This window comes from Penicillium alfredii, assembly GCF_028826965.1.
Source record: "Penicillium alfredii strain IBT 34128 chromosome Unknown utg000012l_segment0_segment0, whole genome shotgun sequence".
Lineage (NCBI taxonomy): Eukaryota > Fungi > Ascomycota > Eurotiomycetes > Eurotiales > Aspergillaceae > Penicillium > Penicillium alfredii.
Window position 1 is genome coordinate 504796 of NW_026622709.1, and position 21941 is coordinate 526736.

The following is a 21941-nucleotide window of genomic DNA, read 5'->3' on the forward strand; positions in this document are numbered from 1 at the left end:
ACGGCCTTTTACTCTCCCTCCAACTCGCAACTCTCCAACTTTCCCCAACCCTTTCGCATTGAACATCCTCCATAATGGTCGAACACGAGCCCGAGCCCAAGCGCTTTTCTCCCAAGGTGCCGGTCCAGCTTGACCCGCCCAAAGATGACCCCATCTCCAAGGAGGAGCTGGCCAAGAGCGACGGTGGGTTGGACTTCCTTGGATGGGATTGATTTCCCCCCGATCCCCCGGCTAATGCAAGGCATGGATGGATGCACATAGGCACCGATCCCAACCGCCCGACTTTGGTCGCCATCAAGGGAGTCGTCTTTGATGTGAGCCGCAATGCTGCCTACGGCCCGTCGGGGCAATATCGCGGTGAGTTTCTGCCTTCTTCTTTCTCTCCTGCTCAAGGCGTGGGTGGACCAGGCACTGATTAGCTGTAGTCTTTGCTGGAAAGGATCCCTCTCGCGCCCTGGCGAGCTCGTCGCTTAAACCCGAAGACTGTGTGCCCGAGTGGTATGACCTCGAGGAGAAGGAGAAGACCGTGCTCGATGAATGGTTTACCTTTTTCAGCAAGCGGTACAACATTGTTGGTAAGGTTGAAGGTGCGACGAACGCCTGAGTGTTGGGTAAATATAACGGATCTCGAGAGCATCCCGTCCTTGTGTGGACGGCTTGTATGAACTATACCCGCGGTTTCAAACATGAATAAATGCCAGGATAAAACTATAGTGCTTTTGATTGGTGTATTTTTCTTTTTTTTTTAAAGAAAAGATGGTATCTCGGAATGAGCTCTTAGGTACACAGACAACTCGCTGGGTGTAGCCCCGGACATTATCTCAACTCTATACACATGGCAGAACAACACAAGCTCAAGACTTGTTCTTGCGCCGTTGCATCCGTTTCCTGGCGATGATACGATTCCGCTTGGCAATCTTATTCTCCTCCGTGTCGCCCTCACCCTCTGCATCCTTGCCCTTGCCGCGGCTTTCAGAGCGCTTCCGCTTCTTCCCCTTATCCGCCGGAGCATCATCCTGCGATTTCTTTTGCCGGCCGCCCTTGGGTTCCTCGCGGGACTTGGCCTGTAGTTCGCTGCGGCGCTTGACGACCTGCGCGTTCTCAATGGCAAACTCGACAATCAACCGCTTCTTCTTGTCCTTGTCTTTCTCATCGTCTCCGGGGGTCGCCTTGACCTCAATGGCATGACAGTTGAGCCACCGCAGGCCCATGAGCGCATGTCGATGAGTGTAGTATTCGATGAACCCGTAGCCTCGGCTTCGGCCTGCGCCGCTCTTTTCGGTGACCTTGGTACCCTCGCGGGTCTCAAAGACAACCTTGGCCTGGCGCACAATACCCTGACCCTTCTGTTTCCGTTGATGGTCCAGTTCCTTCATGGTTTCGGCGGATCGCTGCTGCTCTTCCTTGGAAAGAGGCTGGCGCAGACCCTTCTTTGCGTCCGTGGCGAATCCAACGACGGCCTGGCGGGCGAGCTGTTTCAAGTCCTTGGACGTGATATGGCGCGGGATATTGCGAATCGCAAGTCGCGTAAGACTCAGATGGAGGGTCGGGTTCTTCTTGATAAACGTCTCGCGCTGCTTGAAACTGTCCTCGCGCATCTTGATCTCGGAGGGGGACAGTTTCTTGTACAGCGGGGAGTTGGAGGAATCGTTCCCTCGGACAGAAGATAAAGGCGGCGCTTGTCCTTGTCGCGCACCATGCGGCGTGAAACTCCTTCCTCTTCCAGTTTTGTGGCTTGGGTTTTGCTCACGGCTCGCGCAACCTGGAGCACCCGCCCGTCCATGGTGTATCGACCACTGGGGTCGGAGTTTTCGTTTTGCAACACAGAATGCTTGACTGCAGGATTAGACTTGGATTTATCCTTGTTCGGGGCCACCGGGTTGGTGTCCTTGGGAGCGTCGCGCACGCATGTGGTTGCGTCCTCGGGCTTCCAGAAACACACAAACCCGGTGCCTCGAGGGCGTTCAGTCTCGTGATCCAGCACCACACGGGCATAGCGCAGTGGCCCGAACTGAGTGAAGTGTTCATAGAGATCTTCGTCCGTGCAGGTAAAAGGTAAGTTGCGCAGGAAAATCGTAGATGATGTTCGATCGTCCTCCTTTTCTTCTTCGTCATCGTCTTCCAAATCCTCGTCCAAATCTTCCATGTCTTCGTCCTCGTCCTCCGAGGCATCGTCATCAGAGGTTTCTTCCACCGAGCCCTCGTGCTCCATGTCCACATCCGCGGGCTCTTCTTCATCCGGTTGCTCTTCTTCGGCATCATCCTTCTTGGCAGTTTCCCATGCTTCCTTATCCACGGCCCAGTCAACAGCCAAGGTGCGCCCGTCCACCTCCTTTCCATTGACTGCTTGCAGGGCCTTTTCGGCATTCTTCTTGCCTCTCAGGATAACGAAGCCAAACCCGGCCAGTTTATTCCCTTTCTTTGGAAGAGCGGTATGCTTAACCTTCCCGAAGCTGCGAAACAAAAGCGCCAGGTCATCCGGCTCTTTGATGCTCCATGGCAAATTGCGCACGATTAACTTGGGCGGTTGGTTCTGGGCTTTCTGGTCTTCCCGCTCCTGCTTTGACTTGAGAGCCTCGGCGGAGGGCACACTCTTCCCGTGCCTTTCATCAATCTCACGGTGGCGGGACTCGGCGTAGTCGACTCGAATTTTCTTTCCGTCGAACTCGGATCCGTTGAGCTCTTCCAGCGCGCTCTGCGCATCCTCGAGGTCGGCAAAGGTCACGAAACCGTATCCCTTGGACTGTTTGGTTTGGGGATCGCTGACAACAACAGCGTGCTTGATCACGTAGGATTGGGAGAAGTGTTCCGCAAGACTCTCGGTCGTAGCAGAGGAGGGCAACGATCGAACAAAAAGCGTTCTTTTGGGCTGGCGCGACGTCGATGCTTCGGCCGTGTCATTTTGAGGGGTATCGATTTCAATGACTTTTTCCTGGTCATATCCATCGCCTGAAAGACGACGTTTCTTGTTGGATTCGCCCATTTTGACGTTGTTGAAAAACGGTTTGAGTGAAAAGCAGCGATGAAAAAAAAATTGGCGGCAGAAAACTACTGCAGCGCATGGGCTGGCGGTGAGGGCGTTCTTATCAGAGCTCCACCCAGCTTTATCGACGCATCAACTCACAGATCTCGCGATGGATGGCAATAGATCAGAAAGTGGCTCCGGAGTGAATTCTCCAGCTCCCAGTGCATCATCGGGGCAACCGAAAGTCCAACAGCCAAAACCACAGACCCTAGTGAACCGACCAGGCCCGTCGGCAATTCTCGTGTCTACACGACAGAAGGGCAACCCAATTCTCAACCATATTAAACTCCTACCGTGGGAATATGCCGACATTCCCGCTGACTATGTGGTTGGCACGACTGCATGCGCTCTGTTCCTGTCATTGAAGTACCATCGACTGCACCCCGAATATATCTACTCCCGAGTGCGGCTACTGGCCGGCAAATACAATTTGCGGATCGTGCTGGTCATGGTCGATATTCCCAACCACGAGGACAGTCTCAAGGAGCTGTCCAAGACATCCATAATCAACAATCTCACATTAATGCTGTGCTGGTCCGCTCCCGAAGCCGCACACTACCTGGAACTGTTCAAGTCCTCGGAACACGCGCAACCCACGGCAATCCGTACCCAACAAGCCCAGTCCTACAAGGAATCACTAGTGGAATTTGTTACGGTTCCACGAAGTATCAACAAGTCCGACGCAGCCAGCTTGATCTCGACGTTCGGGAGTCTCCAGAATGCCGTTAATGCGCAGCCAGAGCAGATCAGTGCGGTGCCAGGCTGGGGAGGGAAAAAGGTCCAGCAGTGGTGCAATGCAGTACGAGAGGATTTCCGGGTGGAAACGGCCAAGAAATCAAGCGCAACTAACACAAGGCTTCCAAGTCAACCACAACAGCCTACAGCCCAACCACAAGAACAGGATATGTACGAAGATGAGGAAGAAATGCTTCGTTCTGCGTTGGCAGAGAGCCGCGCCCGAGAACCAGCAGCTGCGACGGCCAATGACCGCCAGGAAAAGGCTCAAGAAGAAGAAATGAGCGAAGGAATTGCAGTAGCACTTGCCAAACTTCGAGAATGATTGGAAATAAAAGAGCCAAAATGACTACCATAAACACCAGCGTACATTCATACACGTCATAAAAAAAATCAGATATCATCATGCATAACACCAGAAAAATCATTCCCCATCCAATACAACGCCCGCGCTAACCAATGATCCCTAGACAGGTCATGACTCCATCGTAGTTCGTCCACAGCCACCACCCAGCCAGTACTGAGTGAAGAGCTTCACGAGCGGGGTGTTCTTGTGAGTGAAGTCATACAACGGTGTGTGTCGAATGAATAGAGTAGTGCCATCAAAATGAGCTTCCAGTACACGAGCATGTCGAAGGCCCATCAACGAAAACAGCAGTACCTAGAATAATATCAGCACCCTCGTCTAGGAGGACGGGGGAAGGATCATTGATCTTACCGGAGCTACAACATGCGAATGAAGCTTCTTTTTGCTCAGTCGGCCAATCATAATTTGGGTAATAGCCCAAATCTCTCCGCGAAACAATCCGTCGTGATCTCCCATATTGTTATCGATCATCATAGCCTTAAGGTGAGGGCAGTTCCCGACGGGAATATCTCGTGCTTCTTGGACCTCCCACACGAATTCACGGGTGCCATGGATTTCTCCAAGCCTAAAGTCTCCCACACTCCACAACAGTATAAAGGTTAGACTCGCCAGGACTAGATATTAGAGAGGGCACATACTTCTTATACCGATAGCTATCAGGAAGGTTGTCGGGAAAGTGATCCGAGAGAAAATACAAGCACTGGGAGCTGTACTGGGAAAGGAATCTTCTTAAGCTGTAGGCGTTGTGGTATGGTGTGTTCCAACAATCATCTAGGATAACCTCTGTGGCGAAGAATTCGGCCTCCTTGTCGGGGTTCGGCAAGTCGACATGGTAAGGCGTGAAGAATTGGGGCCGATCCGTGGATTCTGGTTCGAGGGACAGAAGGCCGGTGTGAATTTTGGCTGCTTTGAGGGCCTTCGAACTGATATGATTGCCCGTTTCTTGGCAGATCTGTTTTTGAATCGTGCCCAAAGCCTGGCGACGAGTCTTCCGTTCCGCGCGAGTGATTTCTGCCATTATAGAAATGGAAGAGGCGTTTGCTTTGAGAAGAATAAAGTAAAGAAGTTGAAGAAGGTATTGTGAGGTGGGCAATCCGGGGTTATGTATTCGCGCGCCAAAGTCAGCGGTTGCCGGGTCAACCTCTTATGTTAGTTTTCACCGCCCTGCCTTCCGCCTACTCAGTAAGTATCAATGATATAGACTGTATCAGGGTACCATATATATATATATCTCTCTCTCTCTCTCTCGCTCTCTTTTTTTCCAAGTCTACAGTGCTATGGAATACTAATCATGTAGAAAACTGACTAAGTAATATCTAGTAAATAGTATTATCCCATACATAGCAAAACATACCCATGTACTTCAAGACCGTGTTCTGCCCGTCAAAACCAAGGCTACTAATTATGGCGCCAGTCGACTCCACCGCTAAACGCCCTTTCCTTGCTGATCACAGATCACTACCTATTGTTGGCACTCATTACGCGCCCAATATGCATTTCGAAACAACGATTGTTTCTTCCTATTGTTAGACCTCTCTACTTTGGCATAATGCCGAACCATCCTCAATCACGCGCTAATTGAGTGGTCACTAAACGCTGCGCCGTAAATAGCAGCAGGTCTATGAATTTAAAGGCTGAGATAGGTTTGAATATTTATAGTGTTGCTGAGCCATGTCTTACCTTGTTCACTTTGCAATTTGCAACTGCAGAAAATGCCCAGGACCAAGAACCGCGACTATCTGCCCAGTAAAGAAGCAGAATGGCACCACCGGGTCGCCGAATTCCAGTTGACGGGAGAGACAATACACAACGCAAAGCTCAAATCGGCCTCGACAATCGATGAAACCCAGTATCTTCTGCTTCGAGTTTTATGGATTGAATCAGCAGCATTTCAGCTGGACCTGAACCGGTTTGAGCTGGCAGACTGGAAGAAAAAAGCAGATTCCCTTCTCGGGGGATTCGCATCTTGGCACAACTATCGCCAAAGCTTCTCGGGGACGCCCATCGACATTCCCGAAGGGACTTTTGCTGTAGCCAGAAAATATCAGCTACAGGCTGCGCAGGCAACAGACAAGATCCTCAGACCTAGTGTGGAACTTTCGCCTCGTCAAACACGCAGCATGACCGCAAGATTGGCTCGACAACTCGCTCAAGCTCACCTCGAAACGCCAACAAAGTCAACGGGCAATCCGAAGTACCCTAGGGATGACGATTCCGAAATCGATGAGGATTCCGGAGACGAAGAGGAGGAAGAGGAAGAGGAAACGCCGTTTTATTCCCCTGGTGCAGGCGAAATCCGAACCTTGATGTATCCTCAAACTAAGGATGAGCAGATTGTGAATATAGCTCTTGTGGACTTCTTGAACGCGTTGACCATGCATTTTCGATCTGCCAATGACTGGTCTATTCACCGAGTGGCATTCAAAGCAACCTTCACTCATGCATCGTTCGAGGCACGCACCGACGGTTACCTTGAAGACAGCAAGAAAGATGGAAAGGCGCGGGCTTTAATCGAGGTTAAGCCAATGATACGGGCGGATAAAATCAAACCTATTCGCATGCAAGAGGCTGCTCAGATGGCTGCATGGATCAAATATGACCAGGATATCAACGGATCTTTAAATAAAAGAGGCCGGTGCGTTATTTTTCCCCCTTTTGTCCAGATATCTCCGGGCCACACCGCTGATAAGATGCAGTCGTCTTCACATATCCCAAAATCGCCATCAGATATTTATCACCTTTGCCGAATACGATGCTGATTATATCGATTACTTGAATAATGAGTCCCATTCTTGCACGCTTCCATTTTTGAGAATGCATGAGTTTGGTCCCTGGAATACCCGTAACAGGGCAGAGATGGATCAATTTGCCAGTATCCTTTTGGCAATATCACTGCGGGCCCATGTTGATTCCAATTCTCGTTGATATCGAGGACATTGCCATGACTACTTTCGGGGTGTTGAGGGTCTATGTTCGCTAGCAAGCCGCCAAAATGAATTAGCAGGCGTTTCCTTGTGTTTCTATTTTGATCTTTCTTGCCCTCTTTCTTATCCTTCTTGTTATCCTATTTGGTATCCTCTTTTTTGTGTCCTCTATGTGAGTATGGTCGATTTCGGCATGCTCTCCGAACCTTCGATACCACCGACCCAAGACTAGCAAGAAAGAGAACGACTGCCCCACATATACCCATGCGCAATGGCGTCTTCCCCCGGGTTTCTCTGGTCCGACATCTAAGATCCTTGGACCCCGTGGGGGAGACGCAGGAGCATATGCGGGGTTACCCCGGATTATAAAACATGGGGGCAGAAGGCATAGAATTCGAGAATACTTTCATATAATACCTAGCGCTACCTTCTTACCCACCTCCTCCAAATTAAACATCATGGAAGAAACAAGCCCAAACAACCCCCAAACCAAACGAACATGGTACCGCAGCACATTCTTCAACATCTCCGTCGTTTCCCTCTGCGCATTCATAGCCCCGGGGTTATGGGCAGCAATGAACGGCCTGGGAGGCGCCGGAGCCGCCGACCCGACATACATCAACGCCGCGAATGCCGTGATTTTCTGCCTCCAGGTCCTAGTATGCGTCTTCGGTAGCGCGATGATCTCCAAAATCGGGCTGAAATGGACGTTTGTGAGCGGTATGCTCGGCTTCCCAGTCTACGCGTCCAGCGTCTACTGCAACATCAAGTTCGACAACAAGTGGTACCTGATGCTGGCGTGTGTGATTCAGGGCGCGACCTCGGGTCTGTTCTGGCTTACGGAGGGTGCGATTGTCCTGGCGTATCCGGAGAAGCATCGTCGCGGGAAGTATATCGCGTACTGGCTTGCGAGTCGGATCGTGGGACAGATGATCGGTGGTGCGGTGACGCTCGGTGTTAATGCCCAGCGGAAAGAGAGAGGGCATATCAGTGTTGAAACATATCTTATTTTCATTGCCATCCAGGCTGTGGGCCCGTTTATTGCGGCGCTGCTGTCCAGTCCGGGTAAGGTGCAGCGCTCGGACCGGACTCGTGTGGTTGTGAACTTGCCTGCGAGTCTGTGCACCGAGCTCAAGGCAATGGGGAAGCTCCTCACTCGAAAGGAGGTGCTGTTTCTCACGCCAATGATGTTCCAGAGTGTCTTCTCCGAGGCGTTCTTCTCGACCTACAACGCCACCTACTTCACAGTCCGAGCACGAGCACTAGCCTCGCTAGTTGCCAGCACGGGAGTAATCCTGGCCAATTTCTGCCTGGGGTTCTTCCTGGATTGGAAGAGACCCAGTGTAAACCGACGGGCCATCCTGGCATTCATCTTGATCTATGCCTTCGAGCTCTCGCTCTACATCTACGCCATGGTCGCGACAAAAGAATACGAGAATCGTTCAATTAACCCCACCTTTGACTGGACAGATGCTGGGTTCGGGCGAGCGGTATGCGTCTACATCCTCATGCTGGTTGGATTCAACCTGATGTATGACTACTTGTACTGGCTCGTGGGGACGATCAACAAAACCGGCGGAGAGGTCGTGCGATTGTCTGCCATCATCCGCGGAATCGAGAGCTGCGGCCAGGCGATATCGTATGGTATCAACTCGATCGACCAGACCCGGTTTTCACTGTCTGGGGCGGTTGCGGTCAACATGAGCTTTTTTGTTGTCTGTATCATTCCATCGTGGTTCGTGGTCAAGAATGTTGGCATGGTCAATGGAGTCAAGGTGCATGCTATTATTCAAGATGAGATTGGAGGGGACCCGGTCCAGGATGGAGGACATCATCCAGAAGCCGGGCAAGATTCGCCCAAGTCGGACATGGTAGGGAATGCTGAGCATGAGGAAAGTGTTTCTGTAGTAGAAAGACGTAAGGGATAAATTTAGGTGATTGTAATCTAGCGAGAAGGACAAATATTGAATATCTCGTGCGAGTTTCAAATTGATATTTCGCCAGAGTGCTACATCAGATACAGCCTGCTATTCTCAAATCATACAAATGTCATGAGATCTCGCGTCTTTCTTTGGTCGAATATAGTCAGTTCATCTCCTTCTGCAACGCTTGTCCCGAGCAAAGCTGTCATAATCATCACCCATCACGACTCTCTCGAGGCACTTCTCCCGTTCATGCCGGATGCAAGCTTGATCGTCACCCACAGGGTAGGAAATGCGAACGAAGAAATCCTTCAACCCGGATAGCCTGGTAAAATACTCAACGACACGCTGGTAGAGGACTCATTTCATCTTGGAAACTCTCGTGTTTTCTTCCCGCCCCTTCCCTGGTTCGAAGTCCCGCTCACACTCGTCTTTGGCCATATAGTCTTCTCGCTGGCAGCGCCCGAGCACAGGAAGAGGATCAGTCAGTTCATATCAATGTTGCGAGAGAGCTGGAAGCAGATCTGCCGCCAATCCTGAAGCACAGATCCCATGTCTTCAAAGAAAGTCTTATCCTTGGACTAAATAGTACTTGAAGTACCATAGCACCCATCCTCACCGACAAACGAGCAAGTTTGAGTGTCAATGCGGACTTCAATCCAATGAAGCGCGTCCATCGCTAACGGGGTTAGATCCAGCAAAGGAGACAGACCTTCCATGCCATCATCGGAGATCTTGAACTTGTTTTCGAGATAAAAAAAATGAGCGTGCACTTTCGGACACGTCTCGCGAAACATAGAACAGTTGATTTGACAGTGGAAAACAATGAGAGCATGAGCAAGGCTGATTATGTCTTGCGCGTGGCTGCACTTTCTTGCTGCCAATCTGACCATTCGCCAATGGATGGCAGCCCGTAAAACTTCGATTCATATCTAGGGCATATGACCGACGGAGGCCAAGAAGGGCGTAGATTTCATCGAGGATATCCTCTGGCAAGTTGAGGAAGAATGGTTTGTTGGAGGAACCTGTTGGCGCCATGGCTGGAGCTTGATGATGGAACAGAAGAGAAAGTAGTTGAAGTGGACGATGATCAGGAGAAGAGAAAACTAGCAAAGGACACAGATCTGGGGGGAAGTGAAGCAAGACAAAGAATGGAAAGTGGAGTGCAGACAGAAGAGTAGAACAGAGGATCAGAAGGCAGAGCAAGAGCGGCTATCTAGGCAATCACCTCCATAAACTTGATCAAACACGGGTCTGATCGAAGTCAGAAACATTCTGTTTTTGACGGCAACTCCCGCTAATGTATCAACAAGCCCTGACGCTGCTGCCACTATTCCTGCAGACACGCTTGGCTATAATAGATATATCTGAGCTCGATTCTCTATCACCAACAATCTGCAGCCAAGGGCTACTAACCACCCAGGTAACACACGTAATGAGCTCCAGTCTCATTCTATCTAAAAGCGTAGGTCAACATCAAACGTGTGGGTATTATTGCACGTATGGATCGCTAGTCGAATTCGAATGCACCTCCCAGATCCACACAGAAACAAAAGCAGAGTCCAAGACCTCCAACCCAGCCTTGCCGAGACATGGCAAAGAGACGAAAAATGGAAGAAAAGAACAGGGAGATGGATATAAATGAACCCGGCAAAAGCAGAAACAAATGCTGGCAAAAACACAAAACTTTGAGCGCAAAAATAATTGCAGATCATTAGTCGAGCACTTCATTTCATCAATGGTTTGTCGCCGGCTTCGTCCCATCCAGTACATGCGAGGAACTGGGGAGGAAAAGCCAGAGAGATCAGAGCACAGGCAATACAATAGACGTCATGGCATACCTGTGGACGGGAGTTGCAGTGGAAGTCGAGATGTGCGAGGGAGACAGAGGAAAAAGAAAAGAAATTGACAGCGCCTTGTTAGCCGTTCTATGTGGGCTTTTCGCACCCAATGCGGCCCAGAAGAGCTTTCCTATCACTCTGGTCGAACGGAACACGACCACGACCCCGAGCACGCACCGAGGTAGCGCGGCGGTCCAGTCCAGAGGTGCTATCAGCGACGGGGGCGGTGTTCGCGCCGTTGGCAGTCAGGTGAATAGAGCCGTTGGCCGCTGTTTGAGTGTCGACGGTCACTTCATCTTCCTCATCGCTGCGAGTATCCTCGGCATTTCCGGTGCGGACCACGCCATAAGCAACACGGACGATCATGCTGAACCAGACAATGGACAGCCCCTGCAGGCACAGGAGGAATGAAAGGAAGATCCATTTGATGGAGCGGTTCATGCAAATGGGGTTCTCCAGGCTTTGAAAGGGACCGAACATGTACGCGAAGGCATTCGGATAGCCGTCGGTCGAGATCATCGTGGCGCTGGAGCCCGAATAACAGCCATAGGCCATTTGAGCGGGCACATTCTTGTAGATGGACCAGCAGAGAACATTGTAGAGGATGTGGCGAGTGACGAACCAGGTCGCCATGAACACACCAAAGGCGACATTGCAAGCCAGTTCAAACTTGAGGTACTTGAGAATCTTGGCCGACTGTCGAGTCGTAAGTGAATGGCTCCAGAAAAAACAGGACTGCAAGGACATACCGGAAGCAGAAAATCGACAATGTCCATCAGGCACAGCACCACATTGGACACATTATAAAAGCCGTAGATATACGCCGAGGTCAGCAGAGTGCTAGTGATAACGTGGTGAGAGAACATCTGGTAGTGGTCTTTGCGCCGCTCCTCGACGTGGATGACAAAGATCTGCTGCACCAGAAACGCCAGTTCCACCAAGAGATACCATTTCAATGCACCCGACAGCGGGCGAGCGGGCCACTTGACCCAAATGGCGCCGAAGTCGAACCAATAATGGGAGTTCTTCCACAGGTACTGTACACCAGTCATCAGTTATGTCTTGCCTCAATAAATTGGTACGAGCCAAAAACGAACCAATCCCACAGCCCAAATGAACCCATAGTACATAGCCTGCCAGCCCTGCTCGGCGAGGCGAATTGATCCCTTCCGCTTCAACCCAGCACAGCGAGCCAATGGCTGCAACACCCACTCGATAGCAATTGCACGGATTGCGGTGAGCGCAATGGCAGCACTGATGACAAAGTAGATATCGTCCCAGCCTTGCACATACTGGTCGGTAGCGGGGTCGTAATAGGACAATTGGAAAAAGGGCTGGGTGTATGGACGGAGTGACGGATAGAGATTATGAAGAGCCAGCAACATAGCCAAGATGGTCAAGGGGATTCCTGCAACGCAATTTCATTCGATGGTTAGCCATGCAAGGTTGGAAGTGCCGGCCGAGGTTACGGCTGCATGAATTTTCTTTTCTTTTTCTTTTCTTCTTGTCTTGCAAAGCAAGAATGTTGAGTCTTCGAGTCTCATACCGATTTGGTTGGTGACCACCCATTCTCGGAACGTGGTCTGCTTGGCTGGCCGAGGGCCCGTGGTGGAAACATAGGCATTGCGCTCCGAGACCGACGGCGACGGTGCAGATGTTTCTTTGGTCATGACGAGTACGAGGCAAAGAACACAATGTCCGCTTTCGAGGGCTTCTTTTCTCCAGTGATGTTGGGGGCGTGGGGATCTTAAGGTCAAAAAGAAGGGCCAGAAGGTCGGCAATAATTAATCGCAGGATCGGGTTGGGTCTGAGAACCTGGACTCAGCGGGTCCGCCGCGCGTAGTCTCCTGTCAATGGGAGCGAAAGAGAAAGCACTTGAGTTCGTATGGGATTCCTCTGGGAGATGGAGGAAATCAACGAGTGAGGGTGTGAGAGCGAAGGAAGAAAAGCAGGATATCCCCCAACAAGAGAAGAAAAAAAAAGCCCGAATGGAGGGGCGAACGTGGTTGAGCTCGTTTCACCTCCTGCGTGGACGATCATGACGATCCACTCACCGCCTCAGGGTCTGAGATTGTTTGATTTAGATTGGGATTGTCACTGATATATCTTATTTATCTTAGAATCTTTGAGTTGTGGGTATATTTACTGAGATATCGAATATTCACATAGTTCCTATTTAGTGTATTGAGATCTCTATCGGGCGGATCCAACCAGGGAACTGCTCCCAGTATACCAAGTATACCTGGGTATCAGAGCTCCAAACCCTGCGTCGCCCCGCGCACAAAGTCGTTGGCATTCACTCCCAGCTCTGCCAAATCCACCCCGCCTTGACCCGCCATGGCCCGTGAAATGGCTTTCGCCACCTCCTCTTCGTCCCAAAGGCTGTTGCTAACCATCGACCTCGCGTTGCCCGTGTCTCCAGTCGGGTTCTCTGCCGCTACTATCGTCTGCCAGTATAGATCGTCGAGCGACTTGAGCGACTTGTTCCGAACGACAGCATTGCGGGTCACGTTCACAGCGTGAAGCTTACTGCTCGTTGTCATCATCCCCTTCAAGGCCATTTCCAGTGCATCCTCGACCTGCTCGCCCGCGGGAGGCGGCTTGACGAAGAACCGGTTGGTGGCCGAGAGGTAAAGGATGAGGGCGCAGAACACGTCGACAATCATAAACGCCATCGGCCGCATCAGTGAGATCTGGTTGTAGAGACTGGAGGGGGCATTTGCCCCGCCCGCACGGCCGGTGATGCCGTTCGCAAGGCGTCATATGAAGCCATAGTGTACACATCCAGCGCGAACAGCGCCAACCCCGCCAAAGTAAACTTGGTCCGCCAGCGCGCGGACTCCCGGGCTCCGAATGATGCCGAAGTCGCCACGCCCAAGAGCAGGAAATGTACCAGGTGTGGGAGGATCACATGGAAAGGCAGGTAGTAGAGAAGAAAGGTGTGGAGGTTATCGAACGAGCAGAACTGGCATGATGTCAAGGTATCGGGGCCGAAGGTGAGGTACACTTTGCGGGCGCCGAGTGAGGTAAACTTGGTCTTGAGAAGCGAGTCGGCGTCGGTCAATTCGCCGTCGGGTCGGACCCGCGCGAGGCGATGGAAGAGGACATCGGTCGGGGTATTGATGCGTGACCGAGTCAGGGCAAAGACATTGGCTTCAGGCGCATGTGGGTTGAAGGGCAAGCTCAAAAGCAGAAATAAGACAATGCCTCCAAACAGGACATTCAATGACCGAGCGGGTCCGTCAGGGAGGTAGCGCGGAGGGGGGCGAGATGAGGATGACGAGCGGAAATTGCGGTAGGCACGGATAAGACGCGGGAGGATGATCGGTGCGAAGAAGATAAGCACCGATTTGATGCTGTCCAAGTCCAAGATCAGCGATGAGCGGCAAGTACAGAGAACCCAAACACGTACGTTCCCCAGGGGATCCCTGATACAACCATGTCTGCAACCCAAGCAGAAGATGACCTCTACTGGCCCAAGCAAGAATAAAGCGAGCGGAAGGTGGGTGAGATGAAGGGAAGAAAAGAGGCCAACGTCCAACGTAGCCTGAGCGGAATCTCGGGGGGCCAAAAAGCCGAGCCAAACGCCCTCGACCTTCGAGTCCCCAACGGCGCCCCGTCTTGTTACTTTCTTTTTCATCTCTTGCCTGATCTTTTTTTTATTCCTTCTTTTACGATTCTTTGAATATACTGATAAATCATCATAACCATGGACCTTGTTCAAATAAACTAAAATACAGAAGGCTTGTGGTTGAGAATAAACACCATTCGCAAGAACGCCCACTCCCCAACGCCATGCCGCACTATGAAAAGAAAAAAAAGGGGGGACTTTGCGTACCCGAAGATTTACACATGTCCCGAATACATCGCCGGATGGTGCGTCAGGTCTGGCATCGTGACCCCGGCCGAGTCTCGCGAGTACTTGGACGAGGCGGCATCGTTGGTATTGTGATGATTGATGGGCGCCGAGATCTTGAGCGGGAAGCGAGCCGTCAGGCGCTTGGCCGTGCGTTTCATGGGAGATGCGGAGTAGGTTGGGAGCGAGTCTTCACGCTTCAGACTGAGCTGAAATGACCGACGACTGCTGGTCCGACTCACCACCTTCTGAGGAGCCACCGCACCATATACCCGGACATGGCGAGCACTGACGCCTGCTTTACGGTCGGAGAAGACGAAGGTCTATTCAGACGAAGGGTTTGAGTCAGCGGTGATCAACCACAGGAAAACAGAACAATATCCAAATCGACTTACCGCGACGATGTTCACCACGCTCAGTACCATTGCCAGAATCCCGGCCGAAAGGACAATTCTCCAGAATGCCAGCCCGAGCGACTTCTGGCTCATGGCATCTGTGTTGAGGTGTCCCAGCACAGCCACTCCGAGAATCATCATGATCCCGGCAAGAGTGATGAAGCCGGCGTCCTGACCAAAGAGCGGCCAGTTACGGTCGAAGTAGTCCCGACCGATGGGCAGTTCAGAGACAATGAGAAAGACTATATCTCGTTAGCAACGTTCTCGAAACTATCCAGAAATCGACACTCACTGCTGATCAGCGCGACTATGGCGTGGGAGACGGCTTGGAAGAAGAAGAAACTGTTGACCATGTCGATCTTGACCAGCATCACAGCACAGGCGGCGATGATGTCGAGGAAGACGATGATGTTGAGAACGCGAGTAGCATTCAGAATCACATACCCTGGACCAGCCAAAGACTCTCGCAATTTGGCGATCATGATTGGAAATGCAGGTCTGAGTCTGCAGGTGGAAGAGGATATTGTCGATGTATAGATACCGGAAGAGACTTGGAAAGGGAAAAAGAGAGATTTAAAACACAGGAAAGAAGCAACTGACCAGCAGGAAGCTTGGGAGAAAAAGAGAAGGAGCTAAAAAAAAAAACCTAACGAGATCAACTCGAGGACTGGAGAAAGGAAAAGAACAAGAAAAAGAACAAAGACAACAGGGGATTCAATGGGGGAAATAAGGCCTATTCACGCCATTCACCAGCGCCGCCTGTAGGCGCCATGCCATCAACAAAGGCGACAATAGAAGATGCCTATGAATAGAACACCCGTGGATGAAACAATCAAAACGAACACAAAGACCATAGAGTCAGAGGCTCTGCTTTCACAGGGTCCCTGCCCATCGAAATGGCCCGGCAATGGCCGTTTCATCGTGCAGAGTGAGCTATTGGGCCGAAGCGCGCTAAGATCTGAGATGTGGCCCAATTTAGGACATGGCGAAGCAGATGAAACGGCCCTCGATGGGCGGTTGGCCATTGGCTATCAATGATTCCGAAACGAGGTCCAGCTTGCCATTGAAGAATTGAAGTTCCAGTGTTGGATCTCCCCAATCATCATGGCCCTGGAACCGCCCAGATGAAAAGAAATAAACAGGAAGATGTCGCGAATGTATGCTTTTTCAGTCAATGTTCCCTGGCTCCCCGTGATTTGCCGGGGAAAAAAAGTGTCCCGCCCCTCCCAACTTTTTGCCCCTCTGTTTTCCTCTCCCCCCAAACCACTACGCTCTTTTTCGCCTCGTTTCATTCTTTCCAACGCATTCCATTCCTCAGCCCGGTATCTAACATGACCCGAGGAAACCAGCGGGACAACGACCGGGCTAAGGCCCAGAAGAAGGCCCAGGCGCAGGTTTGTCTTCATCCCCCAGATAGATCCACGATCCCAATGACCCAACGACTGACAATCTCGCGACAGAAAGGGAAGAACACCATGAGCGGATCGCAGTTCCAAAAGTCCAAGGAAGACGCGGCGGCCATCATGCGCGAGAAGCAGAAGAAGGGTATGAGTAGAGTGTCTCTACACTCGGACATCAACGCTAATCAGTCGCTTTGTCTTTTCTTATCGAACAGCCGACGAGAAAAAGGCCGCAGAAGCAGGAGGCAAAAAGAAATGACCCGGCACCCGGATATACTCAGTATTTGGACTGGATCTGTGAATACGGCGAGACTTGCGATCGCCACAGGCTGATCGCCGCAGACGAGTTGAATTCCATGTCGGCCTTGGTTGTCATTACCAGATCTATCATACACCGGCCCCCTTTATACTGCTTGCAACTATCACCAACGGGCCGGTGAACTAGCGAGGCGTTTTATACCATGGCGTTCATCATACAGCATTTGCTCATCTCCCTTCATAGATCAACCATAGATTAATCAAACGAGACACGAGACACGAGAGATGCAGTCGGCAGATGGTCTATTTCTTGATACTGGAGTATAAGAAAGAGCCAAGGGCTGTCACGTAGTGAGGTTCTGTCCATTTACAGCCCAATATGCCCTTGCCCGGGTCAGCCAGGTCAGCCATGGCATCTTCTGAGTCGCAGCAGGAATACCGGCCAATGAGGTTTCTGGACACTGCAGAAGATATTCAGCCACATGGTCAAGCTGGAACTGCTGTACGGCCTGGTCAACAAACGTCCATAAGCTCTCGCCTTCCCACCCAACATCCCGGGCAAATCGCAGCACTCTGTCCACCGTATCCACCCGGATCTGCTGCCCAGGCACATGGATAAGGAGGTATAGCCCAAAAGCCCAGCCGGAGATATCTCGCGGATTACTCAGACACCAGTCGAAGACAGGGCCAACCATAACCCGAGCCAATTCAACAGAGCTCGACTGGTCCTTGTCAACCCCGACATCAGCGAGCAGCATATGCAGTTGGCGCATATAGCTGAACGCATAGTAATTCTTCGGGTGTAGCTCCGCGGCGCGAAGAACGACATCCAGCTCCGCGCGCTGGAGTTCCAGTAAACGCTCGGGGGTGCAGCTATGCAGTGGGAGCAGATGCTGCAGCACCCACAGCCGGTGGTGCCACAGAGTCGGAGACTTGGTGTGTCGATGAAGCGGAGAGCACTGGTACGACGACATGAGTCTGAGCTCGGCCTCTAGGATCTGGATTGGCGCCGGGGCCTTGTCTGCACCAGCCCCGCGCTGCGCCATGGATGCCAGCATCCAGCGCTTGCGCCAGTTACATGCGGTCAGGTGCTCGCAGTCAAAAAGAAGGATCACTTCCGAGGCAGCCAAACACGCAGGGGCATCGCGGGGATCGGGGACTCGATTGTTGAAGAGCTGTCGTGCGACCGTGAAGGCTTGGACCAGCGCTTTCTTGGTGATTCCCACTGCTAAGCCATCTTGAAGAAGTGGCAGACCTAGTGTTGGAGAGAGGATCTCAATCTCGAGAACGTTGTTGTCTCTGGAAGCGAGGATGCGGGCGAGTTGTTGGAATGCATCCTCCGAGCTGGTCATTTGTAGAGCTGGTGGGAAGAATGGGAGAGGTTTGGTAAAGGCTTCAAGTCAAGACTGCATGATTTCTTTGTTCCTGCGATCTACCAGAATTGGTTATTTGGTTGTAATCCAGTAAATAACCAGTCAGAGACAGTGGGTGCCTCGGTGGGTGTAGAGGGGCGTGTCAAGGCGGACAGCAACCACTTGGCTGGCATTTCCCACTCCGCACTCGACGGACGTCATCTGGCGCACTTTCAACTTTCCTATGCATAAACGATCTCAACTGCCCTGTCTTCAGACACATCAGCAGGCTCACTGAGCCTCCCCTTCTCACCTCAAGGCTATCTCCGGCTTGCGCTCTCGCACCCAAACCCCTCACCGAGCCCATCATGTTGTCGCTCGTCCTCACGATCCTCTTTGTGCACATTGCAATCTACCTGGTCAATACGATTGGTGCAACCACAATCGACAGTGTGGTGAGTATTCTCGAGAGGCCACACTGATCATTCTTTATTTTTCAATGCCCTACCTATTACAACCAACCCGCTCACCCTCTGTCATATTTAGGTATGGCTCCTCTTCCTGAAACTGCCGACGTCGACCTCCCGACAAGCACGCGAACAGCAGCGCCTGAAGCGCGAGGTGCTCCAGCTCAAGCGCGAGATGAACAACACCAGCTCGCAAGACGAGTTCGCCAAATGGGCAAAGCTCCGCCGACGACATGACAAGACGATGGAGGAATACGAGGCAATGAGTATGCTTCTTTAATGCTATCTATCCATGGATTTTTCTTTGGAGTTTGCCTCGCTAACATATCCCCCTTCCCTTTTTTTTTTTCTTTACTAGACAAAACTCTCACGTCCCAGAAAGCCTCTTTCGACTGGACTGTCAAGACCGCGCGCTGGCTCAGCACCAACGGCCTCAAGATCTTCCTGCAGTTTTGGTACTCGCGAACGCCTGTGTTTGCGCTGCCCGCCGGCTGGCTCCCCTACTACGTTGAATGGATGCTGTCTTTCCCTCGCGCGCCGGTGGGCTCGGTCAGCATCCAGGTCTGGAGCAGTGTGTGTGCGGCGACCATTGCGGTGTTGACTGAGATTGTGGGCTCGGTGCTGGTGCTGGTAGCAGGTCGAAAGAAGGAGCCTGTGCCGGCCAGCAGTGCTGGTGCCAAGAAGGCACAGTGATTTTGATGATATTCTCATATTATAAATTCTGCGGAAGCATGTACCATACGACATACGAGATTCGAGGGGATTCCAACAATGACTAGCATACTCATATTCCTTGCATGCAAAACTACTTCTGGTGCAACCAAAAGAACCCAGGTTGGCATGTTCATCAGATAGAGAACAATCGTTTATCGTCAAGGATCTCCCGCCGTAGCTCGGAGATCTCGGGGCTTGACTCTATGATTGGTATATCATCACGCGAACAGAAGAAATCACAAGAAAAAAAAAAGGCAAAGAGTCCGGCCCCTTCGACAGGGCATCTGCGACGAGACCAGGGATCTCATCACCGCTTTGCCATAAGCTACAGACTCGGAAAGAAAAAAAGACAGGAACTCCTCGCCTCAAGAATGAGCCCCATTGAGTTACCACGTCCGTTCCATGAAGGGAACAGACAATTGGCAATCGCATGACTATCCAAACACGACGAAAGGCAACCCAATCCAAGGAAGACGAACTTCCTTCCCCTCTCCAGCCCCAAGAGCCACACCCCATTGTGTCCAGCCAACGCACGCAAAGGTGAAAAGAGCCGTCAGATGAGCCTTTGGGTCTGGGAAGGAATAGGGCAGTCAGCCACTCTCAAATTGCTTCTATGGCGGCGCGTTTCCGCATTGCCTGGCTTGAGGGAACTCCGGTCGAAACCAAAGCGCAGGGTGTCCGGGGACTTTCTCCCAAAGCAAGAAAAGGAAAAAGAAAGGGGGGGGAGAACCCCCCAATCTTTGTGTGTGAGCTTTGAATGCGATTCTTTGAGCGAGGAGTTGGGAGGGAAAATTCAAAAGAACTAATTTTGCCGTTTTTTTTTCTTGTGTAGGGTCATGTGATCTACTAGCTTGGCTGTCATGTGACTATCTATGGATCCTTCCATGGATTGCCTATTTAGGATGTCTACGATTTCCAATGTCTCAGGTCAGTACACTTCTACTTCTGGGGAGATAAAGTATCTACTAGGAAGCAATACAGTGAATCTCCCATAATTCAACATTTTTATTGCCTGGACATCCAGAGCTAACACAATGCATACATAGAAAATGATGGCTGTAAACATACAAAACAGCGGTCTGTACTCCTAAGCCTTAGCCTTGGACTTCTCCCCCTTCTTGGCCTTGCTCTGGGTCTTGGTGGCCGGCGAGTCAGAAGAAGCCTGTTGCGGGGTCTCCTCTTCCGCCTTCTTGCTCTTCTTCATCTTCTTCCCCTCCTTCTCCTTCTTTTCCTTCTTAGACTTCTTGGGGGTATCATCCTGTGCGGGTGCCTCGATGGCCTTAGGCTCCTCGGCGGCCTTGGGTTCCTCAGGGGTGGCCTCAGCAGCCTCAATGGCCTGAGGAGCATCCTGCATGGGAACATCCTCCACGCTCTTCAGCTGGGGCAGATCGACCTCGTAGCCTAGAGCCTTGAGCTTATTAGCTTTGGCCTGTCTCTTGCGCTGTTCCTGTTCAATCCGCTTCGACCACTGCTCGCGGGTCTTTCCCTTCTCGAGTCGCTTCTTCTCAATGCGGTTCCACGGGGTCCGCTTGAATCGGCGGTTGGCACCCTTCCAGACCTCGGGATGCAGCTGCTCCTGCGGGACATATTTGCACTTGAGGATGTGGCTGTACATCAGGTAGTTGTCCATGGTTTCAGCGACAATCTTGGCGACCGTGGTCGATGCGAACTCCACAAATGCATAGTGCTTCGAGCGGCCAGTGAAACGGTTGCGTGAGAGACGGAGGCGGGTGATTTCGCCAAATTGGGTGAAGTAAGCTCGCATTTGGTGCTCGTAGAAACCGTGAGGAATGCGTCTGGGGATTGGGTTAGAGCTTGCAAATAACAAAACATATGTAATCACGTACCCGATGTAGACAGTGCCGGGCTCTTCGGGGGTATCCTTTTGCTTCTGCTTCTTGAGGATCTTGCGCTGGGTCTTCTTGGAGTCTGGGATCTTGGGGACGGGCTGGCCGGGCTTGTACCCCTCGTCGCCAGACTCGTCTTCGTCCCCACTGCTCTCGAAGCCCTTGATGAGCGCGGCAGTCTGGTCGTCTTCACCTTCATCCTCGCCATCGACTTCGCTCTCATCAGAGACGACGACATCGACATCTTCATCCTCGGACTCTTCCGCTACCTCTTCCACCTTCTTTCCTTTAGAGCTGGCCTTGGCGTTCTTGCGGGCAGCTTTCGGGGTAGCAGGAGCAGGTTCACTCTCCTCCTTCTTAGACTTCTTTGCGCCAGCCTTCTTCTGGGAAGCGGTCTTAGCAGGCGCGGCAGCCTCATCGCTCTCCTCGTCGCTGAGGAAGTCAGCAGCGCGCTTGCGAGGCTTGGCGTGGCGAGTGGACTCGGCATTGGCCTTCACAGCCGAGTCAGTCTTATCCTGGTGTGGCTTCTCGGTGGCATTCTGCTTCTTTTTGGTGACAGGCTTGGGGGCGGTCTCCTTGGTGGCCTCGGAGGTTTTGGCCTCGGCCTTCTTGGTTTTTTTCGCGGGCGGGTCAGTGGCCGTGGCCGCTGGAATAGAGGTCAGTGTCTGTCAAAGAAGACGCTGTGGTTTTCAATTTGGAATCCACATACCCTTTCGCTTCTTTTCCTTCTTGTCAGGGGCCATTGTAGCTGTGGCTGTTGCGAATGCAAGTCGACTCAACGCCGGGAAACTTTTTTTTTCCCGCCGATTGACCCCAAAGGCGGTGAGTCTCCACAAAC

The 21941-nt window shown here is 51.7% G+C and overlaps 13 protein-coding genes across 13 annotated transcripts; 7 read left to right on the top strand and 6 right to left on the bottom strand.

Annotated features, from left to right (window-relative positions):
* Window positions 1-74: 74 nt before the first annotated feature.
* On the top strand, window positions 75-604 carry NUU61_009721 (putative progesterone binding protein; the record flags this gene model as incomplete). The annotated part of the gene is made up of 3 exons (XM_056660246.1): window positions 75-183; window positions 262-357; window positions 426-604. 3 exons carry the CDS (start codon window positions 75-77, stop codon window positions 602-604), a joined length of 384 nt encoding a protein of 127 aa, XP_056506744.1.
* A 250-nt stretch (window positions 605-854) lies between these two features.
* NUU61_009722 (mRNA-binding ribosome biosynthesis protein NOP4) lies at window positions 855-2983 on the bottom strand (the record flags this gene model as incomplete). Its single annotated transcript, XM_056660247.1, has 2 exons — window positions 855-1622; window positions 1697-2983. 2 exons carry the CDS (start codon window positions 2981-2983, stop codon window positions 855-857), a joined length of 2055 nt encoding a protein of 684 aa, XP_056506745.1.
* Window positions 2984-3134: 151 nt separating this feature from the next.
* On the top strand, window positions 3135-4085 carry NUU61_009723 (DNA repair protein RAD10; the record flags this gene model as incomplete). The annotated part of the gene is made up of 1 exon (XM_056660248.1): window positions 3135-4085. One exon carries the CDS (start codon window positions 3135-3137, stop codon window positions 4083-4085), a length of 951 nt encoding a protein of 316 aa, XP_056506746.1.
* Window positions 4086-4235: 150 nt separating this feature from the next.
* Window positions 4236-5145, bottom strand: NUU61_009724 (uncharacterized protein; the record flags this gene model as incomplete). Its single annotated transcript, XM_056660249.1, has 3 exons — window positions 4236-4421; window positions 4479-4707; window positions 4766-5145. 3 exons carry the CDS (start codon window positions 5143-5145, stop codon window positions 4236-4238), a joined length of 795 nt encoding a protein of 264 aa, XP_056506747.1.
* Window positions 5146-5839: 694 nt separating this feature from the next.
* Window positions 5840-6886, top strand: NUU61_009725 (uncharacterized protein; the record flags this gene model as incomplete). The annotated part of the gene is made up of 1 exon (XM_056660250.1): window positions 5840-6886. The coding sequence occupies one exon, from the start codon at window positions 5840-5842 to the stop codon at window positions 6884-6886; it is 1047 nt and encodes a 348-aa protein (XP_056506748.1).
* Window positions 6887-7509: 623 nt separating this feature from the next.
* On the top strand, window positions 7510-8979 carry NUU61_009726 (uncharacterized protein; the record flags this gene model as incomplete). Its single annotated transcript, XM_056660251.1, has 1 exon — window positions 7510-8979. The coding sequence occupies one exon, from the start codon at window positions 7510-7512 to the stop codon at window positions 8977-8979; it is 1470 nt and encodes a 489-aa protein (XP_056506749.1).
* A 1922-nt stretch (window positions 8980-10901) lies between these two features.
* On the bottom strand, window positions 10902-12484 carry NUU61_009727 (uncharacterized protein; the record flags this gene model as incomplete). The annotated part of the gene is made up of 4 exons (XM_056660252.1): window positions 10902-11510; window positions 11564-11851; window positions 11912-12222; window positions 12361-12484. The coding sequence occupies 4 exons, from the start codon at window positions 12482-12484 to the stop codon at window positions 10902-10904; spliced, it is 1332 nt and encodes a 443-aa protein (XP_056506750.1).
* A 579-nt stretch (window positions 12485-13063) lies between these two features.
* NUU61_009728 (uncharacterized protein) lies at window positions 13064-15547 on the bottom strand (the record flags this gene model as incomplete). Its single annotated transcript, XM_056660253.1, has 5 exons — window positions 13064-13520; window positions 13595-14170; window positions 14665-14993; window positions 15066-15307; window positions 15358-15547. The coding sequence occupies 5 exons, from the start codon at window positions 15545-15547 to the stop codon at window positions 13064-13066; spliced, it is 1794 nt and encodes a 597-aa protein (XP_056506751.1).
* An 849-nt stretch (window positions 15548-16396) lies between these two features.
* NUU61_009729 (4F5 domain protein) lies at window positions 16397-16724 on the top strand (the record flags this gene model as incomplete). Its single annotated transcript, XM_056660254.1, has 2 exons — window positions 16397-16610; window positions 16681-16724. 2 exons carry the CDS (start codon window positions 16397-16399, stop codon window positions 16722-16724), a joined length of 258 nt encoding a protein of 85 aa, XP_056506752.1.
* Window positions 16725-17067: 343 nt separating this feature from the next.
* NUU61_009730 (uncharacterized protein) lies at window positions 17068-18075 on the bottom strand (the record flags this gene model as incomplete). The annotated part of the gene is made up of 1 exon (XM_056660255.1): window positions 17068-18075. One exon carries the CDS (start codon window positions 18073-18075, stop codon window positions 17068-17070), a length of 1008 nt encoding a protein of 335 aa, XP_056506753.1.
* Window positions 18076-18443: 368 nt separating this feature from the next.
* Window positions 18444-19235, top strand: NUU61_009731 (guided entry of tail-anchored proteins factor 1; the record flags this gene model as incomplete). Its single annotated transcript, XM_056660256.1, has 3 exons — window positions 18444-18530; window positions 18622-18808; window positions 18901-19235. The coding sequence occupies 3 exons, from the start codon at window positions 18444-18446 to the stop codon at window positions 19233-19235; spliced, it is 609 nt and encodes a 202-aa protein (XP_056506754.1).
* Window positions 19236-19658: 423 nt separating this feature from the next.
* Window positions 19659-20013, top strand: NUU61_009732 (uncharacterized protein; the record flags this gene model as incomplete). The annotated part of the gene is given in 2 exon segments (XM_056660257.1): window positions 19659-19796; window positions 19807-20013. 2 exon segments carry the CDS (start codon window positions 19659-19661, stop codon window positions 20011-20013), a joined length of 345 nt encoding a protein of 114 aa, XP_056506755.1.
* Window positions 20014-20343: 330 nt separating this feature from the next.
* NUU61_009733 (RNA-binding protein) lies at window positions 20344-21846 on the bottom strand (the record flags this gene model as incomplete). The annotated part of the gene is made up of 2 exons (XM_056660258.1): window positions 20344-21749; window positions 21813-21846. 2 exons carry the CDS (start codon window positions 21844-21846, stop codon window positions 20344-20346), a joined length of 1440 nt encoding a protein of 479 aa, XP_056506756.1.
* Window positions 21847-21941: the final 95 nt, after the last annotated feature.